Raw genomic sequence first — 7,802 nt, 5'->3', positions numbered from 1 at the left:
AATACGTCAAGAATCAAGCCATTGCAAAGGCGCCGCTGCTGCAAGACTCATTGCGCTGCAAGAAAGGAGTTCGCATCCTAGCCACCCGAACTCACATCCCCAACATGCAAAAACCCCCCACCCAGAACCAAGAAAGAGAAGAGAAATTGAGAACAAAAGAAGATGTAGAAATTGAGTGAAGAGAAGATGAAGGTGGGTGCTCATGCTCCTCTAATCCGCTTCTAGTGAGAGACGAAGAGTCTCAGGATTGACTTTTGTCCGAGAGAAGGAGCGAACAAAGAAAGGAGAAGAACCCAAAACTGGGTTTGGCCGTGAAGGAAGAGAACCCCTAACGAGTCCTAAATCACATTTTTCCCAAAGTCATATACACGTCAGTATGCAAAAAATAATATATTGGCACGTTGTCAATAATTGGTGCCAGATCATCAACTCATTAACTCTGTTTGGTTATACTTAACGGAAGGGACAAATTAGATACAAATTTTACTACCTATGGACATATTCCAAACACTTTTAAACATAGGGACTAAATTGATATTATCCAACAAAAGTGGGGATCAAAGAGGGTATTAATCCTTAAATTTAACTTAATAAAATATAATTTTATTTTATTTTTAATTAAATTTAATTAAAAAATATATAAGTTAATTTTTTTTATTTTTTGCTAGTAACAGATATCTGTAGGTCAGATATTATACTATCTGTATCTGATCCATTTAGAAGCAGGAATTAAAATACTCGTTACTCATTACCGGCGAATAATAAATATTTACAGATAGTAACTACCCGTCGTAGATATGCGGATACTCGTGCCCGCAAATTGTTTTGTCATTCCTACTTACAACATAGCTCACAAACATTTGTGTTGCTCTCTGCACACCCTTATATCTTTTCTCTTCTTCTCGGTACACACCCCTTTCCCTCTTATTTTTCTTCTTTCAAGCTACACACTTTGTAGCTCTCTTTCACATATGTGATTCTCGGTGGTGTGTATAACCCCTTGCTCACAAACATTTGTGTTGCTAGCATAATATCACACCATCACTATAACTACCACATCAAAGCCTTTTAGGTAACAATAGCTGCTGCCGTGGAGGACTTTGCAAAGGCAACCAAAGAACTTTTTTACATTTGAAATTATTAAAAAATACTATGATATGTTAACAACTTTTTTTAACAACTTTTTAACAATAAATTACGTGTTATTATTTTATTGATCCGTATATTTGAAACTATAAGTTACTAGGTAAACAGTTGTAAAAAGGTTCTCTAACAAAATTGTTAAAAAAAGATTTACATTAAAAAATACATGGGACCCTTTAAAGTTTATCCTACATGTTAGTGGTAAGGGTTAACTATGAACCTCAATGAAAATGGTGTCCTAAAAGTGCTAATTGCTCATATAGATACATTTTTCCAGCAAAGGTATCTATATGGTAAACATTCTCATGAAATGGAAATGTAATGCTACATGTTAGATATATTTTATCTTTTATCTTTATCTTTTATCTTTTAGTTAGTTTGTTATTATTTCTCATTTGTATTTTGGGCTTAACCCATATTTCTTCTATTATAAATAGAGAACCCTATGTGTATATTTAACACAAGGGAGATTAATCCCATATATAATTTTCACTATATTTAACATGGTATCAGAGCAGGTTTTCCGGCAGCCCCTAAAAATTTCATAAGATTCATCGTCTACCACTGTCAATATCGGAGTTCCTTTTAAAGTTATGGATTTGCTCCCTTCATCGGAGTTCTTTTTAAAGTTATGGATTTGTTCCCTTTTTCGTTGTGCATTGTGGCATGTTTGGTAGTTGTTTAGAGCATCGATGTTGCTCTTTTTCATTTTTCAGGTGTCTTGATTGAAGAATTTTGGATTTTTTATGGTTTCTCTCTCTTATTCATTCATGGCTCCTTCCACTGTTGTCTCTTCTGACCTCTCTTTTATAAATATTATGTTTGACCCGTCTATATATGCTTTTTCCCATGGAAAAGATGGTTCTTGTTAGTTTATTTATAGCCATGATGGTTCTTCAACAATTACATCTTTATCCACTGGTAGCATTTTTCAACGATGATTTGCAAGAAGAGATTTATTACTTACTTTGCAAGTGTTGTTGGGTAATTTGAACCAATGTCATGAATGGTGAACCCCCAACAATTCCCATGTACGACTCATGAGGTCTCTGCATAAAAATATTCAAGAGCTGACGACCCCATTTGTGTTTCTGCCTTGTCTTCTTTATTGCTTTCAAGTCTTCAAAGTTATGTTCATGCAAGGAGAATATTATCTCAATTTAAACAAAGTGTGAGGTAATGTAATCGTAAAGACATTTAGGAAAGAAAAATGATTAAGAATAATATTATTGATTATAATATAGTTAGAAAGACAGATCTTCATACCTTGTGCACTCAGTCGTGCAAGGCATTTGAATGCAAATCGAACAGCACTCTTTACAAATCGAACAACACTCTTTACAAATCGAACAGCACTCTTTACAAATCGAACAGATGTGGCATACTTTTGTTCCTCGAGAATAGGTACTTGAGTGTTATATAAAAGTTAAAACGCCCAAGTTAATTAAGTTGAAGTTATAAAGACTTGAGTCATCTACCTTATAGTCTCTAAAAGATATTGTAAAGAGTAGCGTTAAAAGGATTTCGATTATTAATTTTCTTCTAACTTGTATATTTAACCAAATATATCGATTTTCTAAAAAAAATACATATTTGAATTAATTTGCAGAAGCCGTCTTTCATATATAGAAGGAAATAATACAGTGAACCAAATAAACAAAATTAAAATTAATATAATATAGTAAAATAGTATCTTAAAACTTGCAATGCATGATAAATGTCTATTTATATGGTTAAATTGATTACCAATATACAATTTTGAATATATAAATTATATTATAATATTTAATTTTCATATAATAGCAAATGATTGATTAATTTTAGAGTGTTAACATAATTGAAATGTGAAAGTTGAATGCGGTGCTTATCGTTACTTTATTTGAAATTTCCTTTACCAATAGATATTTTAATTTTGACATGTTTTAGGTTTGGGTAAACAGTATATATTGTGATCCAAGTTATTTAATTGGTGATAAACTCAAGTTTAATTGGTGATAAACTCAAAAACTTAACAGAGTGAGGAAATTCCTAAAACTGTTATAATGGAAGAATAACTCCTAAAAATATTCAAGATCAATATTTTAATTTGTGCAGAAAGATTGTTAAGTACTTTGTTTAATTCGGTAATAAAATCTATGTAATTTTTAAAAGAAGGTAAAAATTAATCATCAAAAAATAGGAAAGAGTTAATTATGACATTTAAGATGGACTTTCAAGTTTACCTGGTACTTCAATGATGACGTTGTTCTCAATTTTCTTCATATAGGATTTTATTTCTTTGTAGGCGTCTAAAGGTTCTGCATGAATACCTTTGACAAGAAAATATTAGTAGTATGTTAGGAATTTGACTTATATGCTATAATCTAAATTTTATACACATTTCATTTTAAGATAGATTTTCTAGTTAAAAGTCACTATTAGTTTAGGAAAGCCATATATGCATTAAGAAATTGATTTTTTAAAATACTGAAGCTTGGAAAAGTGTAAAAATATAATTGTTAGCTGAAAATTTAGTAAGACAACATAAATTTTAATCATTCATTATTATTATATAGTATATACCCTCACCACATTGATAATAACTGATCATTTTTCAATTCAAAAAAAATATATAGCTACATTTCAATCAATAATATATCAAAATATATAATCTATTAATTTTAAATTTTACATCAGTTTTTTTTTGTGTGGGAATTTTTATGAGTATGTATGTGAAAAATATGCCTATAAGAACTTAGCTGTTTTAGTGAAGTTTATCTCTCTCATTACATCATTAAAAACGTACTTATCACCTTTCAGACAAAAAAATAAATAAGATGTTGATAAAAATAAGAAATTTAAATCAAGAATTTGTAAAAAGTATGGAATGGTTTGTTTTACGTTTTGTAAAATTTGTAACATTAATTAGAGTTGCTTAATTTTCAAAGACCAGTTAGTTAATAGTTTGAAATAAAATATTCAATATTTTTTCCTGTTATAATTTAAAATCCCATCTAGTACTACGCTAGCCATGTTGAAAGGATGTATTTTAATTAGAATGTATAAAAGATATATAAAAGCATAATTATCAGTTAAAAACCTTAATTATGAGCTTAATTACCACACAGCACTTCTTACCATAATATAGAATTTTCTTCCACCATGGGAGATTGCTTCCACTCTTGAAAGCTGAAGGTTTAGAAGCAAGAACTTTGAGAGGTGTGGCTCCATCTTTGTTTGGCGTTTTCGCAAGTTCAGGATAACAATGAATTATTATAATAGCCAAATCTACCAATCACACATACAAATCATTAACAACCATTAGAATCTACATAAAAAGATTATTTTCATACTTTACTTTTAAAATAAAATAAAAATGTCGAAGAATATGATTGCACAATGAAAACTTCAAAAACTATTTAAATAAAACATTGAGAAGTGTTTTTTCAAACATTCCGTTAATTTATAAAATATTATGAATTATTAATGTTTCACTTAGTCTAATTTATATAGGGGTGGCAAAAGGATTGAGTTTGGCGGGTCAGTCTGACAGTAAAAGAAAGGCTTAATATCCTATTTTATCCCCAGTTTCGCTCAAAAATGTCAAATTAGTTCATCCTTTAAAAATTGCGTCAATTACGTCCTCACTTAATAAAATTTGCATCAATGAAATCCCTTCCGTTAAATCCGTACAAACGGCGTTAACTATTTTATTAAGTAGAAGAGAAAAATAGTTAACGTCGTTTGTACGGATTTAACGGAAGGGATTTCATTGATGCAAATTTTATTAAGTGAGGACGTAATTGACGCACTTTTTAAAAGATGGACTAATTTGACATTTTCGAGCGAAACTAGAAATAAAATAAGGTATTAAGTCTAAAAGAAAAACGGATTGAGATGACTTTTTTAACTTTCAGAGTACAACACAACTCATCTTGTTTAATCCTAAGTATCAATTCAACATCATTAAAAAAAAGGTTAAATATATTTTTAGTCTCTAAACTATTGGTCGTTTCTGGTTTTTGTCCCTCTTTCAAAATAAGGTACAATTTAGTCCTCATTCTTTTCAAAAAGTTCGTTTTAGTCCTCGAAACTTTGGTTTTAGTCCTCATTTTGTTGACTAAATGAGGACCAAATTTTTAACGGTGTTAATTTTCGAAGACTAAAACGAACGTTTAGAAAAAAATGAAAACCAAATTATACCTTATTTTAAAAGAGGGATGAAAACCAGAAACGGCCAATAGGGACTAAAAACATATTTAACCCTTAAAAAAAACTAAATATAAACCTAAAGGTAAGAAATTGGATCTCGTTCACTATAACACTCAAGTATTCTTGATCACTCCAACATCAATAATTTATATTCAAATAAGTCATAATTAAATAGTAAAAGTAATTTAAATATATCTTATTTCCTTAAATTTTTTTAAACAATTTTTAAAAACAAAAATATAATAGAATTTAAAGTTTAAAACAACACCTGACGAATATTATTTGAACGGAAGAAAATGGTATTAGAGAAGATTGCTTACCCAAGAATTCTCTCCAAATGGCATGGTGAAGGATGGTGTCTCCATCATAGTTCCTAAGAGGAACATCTAGATCTTTGGAAACATTGTAAAGGTAGACAAAGGTCTTTGTTTGGCATGTGAGAACAGCCCTGAAAACAGGTGTTTCACCCCTGTTGTTCCTAACCCTAATCAAATCCTTCCTTTCACCATTTTCCCCAATGATGCACATGCACATGCCAATGAACCCTCTTGAGGCTGCAAGGTGCAAAGGAGTGTCACCTCTCTCATTCGTTGATCTCAGTGCACTGTCATCCCTCACCACTTCCCTCCCTTCGTGATTCAATATTGCTCCAACCAGAGTTTCAACAAGCTCCACTTTCCCATCATTCACTGCAACATGCAGTGCAGTGCCTCTGCTTTCGTTGATTCTGATTTTGTGAAACTCACTCTCGTTTCTGTATGCACGAATGACGAACCCCCATCTTCCTTCCAATACGCACCCTCGGAACAGTGATATCTCTTCCCAAGATGGAACTTCTTCTGTTCCTTTAATTATAGTTGATGATTCTTGAGAAATCAATCTTGATGATGTAGACTCACTTTTTACATTCATTTTGAAACGAAGAATGCAGAGAAATATGGTGACAGAAGTGAAATCTCAAATAAGCGGAATGCAGGCTACTTTTTGTAGTCACAAAAGAAACAAAAAGAAAAAGAGAAAAAGGAAGAAAACAGAAAAGAGAAGTAAAACAAGAAGACTTCCGTTAAGAAGATCATCAAACTGTTTAAACATGTTTCCGTCAATCTAAATCATTAAGAAAGTCATAGGCCGTCGAACATTTCAAACATATATCGTTCCAAATTGATAAGTAAATAATTTTTCTAGTAATCAAACAAACATATCGTTTTATTACATTACACATTCTATTGAGTATGGAACTACTTTTTTTACTATATTTGTTCTATACTATTACTTTTTCTTTAGTTTCTATCACTAAATTATAAAATAATTAATCAGAGTTGTCTCTTACTGTTTTCTCTCTGGATTAATTTCTAGTCTTGTATTAAATCAAATTTTAAATGTGAAATCTATTATAAACTCTATATAAATGTATTTATATGCATTAAAAATGATAATGTTAGCATTTTATTTGTATCAAAGTTAAGTGTTTGAAATCATCACAGAGTCCAGTGAAGTGGAATCTGAATTTTCTTGGTCGATAATGGCGTCAAGATCCATGGGCTGAGCAAAAGAAATCTTAAATCATAAAGAAAAATGCTTTTCAAGTTATGTTATAATTTTGGCATCAACCCAAGACAAGGATTGGTAACTGGTTGTCTTTATTGCTTTTATTACTCTGAGTCCTTTTATTCTGAAAGCAAGCTACATATTGAAGTAATGTTTTTACTTTTCTTAGATAGAATACTTAAAAGCAAAAGAAAAAGTTACAGTATTGCTTAAATAAGCAAAGAATTGTTCTTCACTTCACAAAGTCCACTCCAGTGTAGATACAGTCAGGTATAAGAGTCCAGCAATGTTATTCCAACAGGTCAGGAATATATGGATTAAAGATTAAAATAAAATTTTCAACTTTTCATTTGATTTTTGAATTTGTTTCTATATTTTTATTATTAATTAAATAGATAAAGTTAATTACTGAACGAATTTAATAGTCTTATTAGCTTGTATAAACAGACACTAGTAAAAAAAACGCTATTTAAACTCGCACAATAGGTATCGGTTTAGGCGAAACCGAAGTCTATCAAAACGCGGTGGCATTTTTGTAGTTTAGTCGAACTTATACGCCTCGGTTCAAAGGGAACTGAAACGTATAAGCTTTATTACCTCGGTTAAAGTATACAACCGATGCCTAACACCCTGCAATCCCACCTACCCCTCTGCACAACAGACTTTTCAGCTTTTCGAGACTGGCCTACTACTTCGGTTTGGGCAGAACCAGTGTGAAAACATGTTTATGCCTCGGTTTAACAGTTAACTGAGACATATAACTATCAACAAATTTTTTATTTTATTTTTTATTAGGTGTATAGGCATCGGTTCCTATGTGAACCGAGGCATATAGTGGTCTACTACTTCGTTTAATTGAAGAATCGAGTTAATATAGCGTCCAGGGGTTCAACCATTTAACCTATTTCTCGCGCAGAACC

At 31.1% G+C, this 7,802-nt stretch overlaps 1 protein-coding gene across 1 annotated transcript; it reads right to left on the bottom strand.

The window, feature by feature from the left end:
- Positions 1-210: 210 nt before the first annotated feature.
- Positions 211-6,246, bottom strand: LOC124840544 (uncharacterized). The gene is made up of 5 exons (XM_088099292.1): positions 5,655-6,246; positions 4,261-4,410; positions 3,366-3,452; positions 2,410-2,550; positions 211-338 (listed from the first exon to the last, which is right to left on the bottom strand). Exons 1-5 carry the CDS (start codon positions 6,244-6,246, stop codon positions 211-213), a joined length of 1,098 nt encoding a protein of 365 aa, XP_087955418.1.
- Positions 6,247-7,802: the final 1,556 nt, after the last annotated feature.

Source organism: Vigna umbellata, chromosome 9 (assembly GCF_029865625.1).
Source record: "Vigna umbellata cultivar VRB3 chromosome 9, Vumbellata_1.0, whole genome shotgun sequence".
NCBI classification, from domain to species: domain Eukaryota; kingdom Viridiplantae; phylum Streptophyta; class Magnoliopsida; order Fabales; family Fabaceae; genus Vigna; species Vigna umbellata.
The sequence above is the reverse complement of the archived record's forward strand: the minus strand, read 5'-3'. Positions and strand labels throughout refer to the sequence as shown.

What these genes read in the sequence shown, in the direction of transcription:
- LOC124840544 (XM_088099292.1), bottom strand. Translation starts at nt 6,246, where the DNA reads ATGAATGTAAAAAGTGAGTCTACATCATCAAGATTGATTTCTCAAGAA. An exon ending in GAAGAAAATTCTATATTATG is followed by an intron (nt 3,453 to 4,260) that starts GTAAGAAGTGCT and finishes TTCTTGTCAAAG; the next exon opens with GTATTCATGCAGAACCTTTA. An exon ending in CGTCATCATTGAAGTACCAG is followed by an intron (nt 2,551 to 3,365) that starts GTAAACTTGAAA and finishes ATAACACTCAAG; the next exon opens with TACCTATTCTCGAGGAACAA.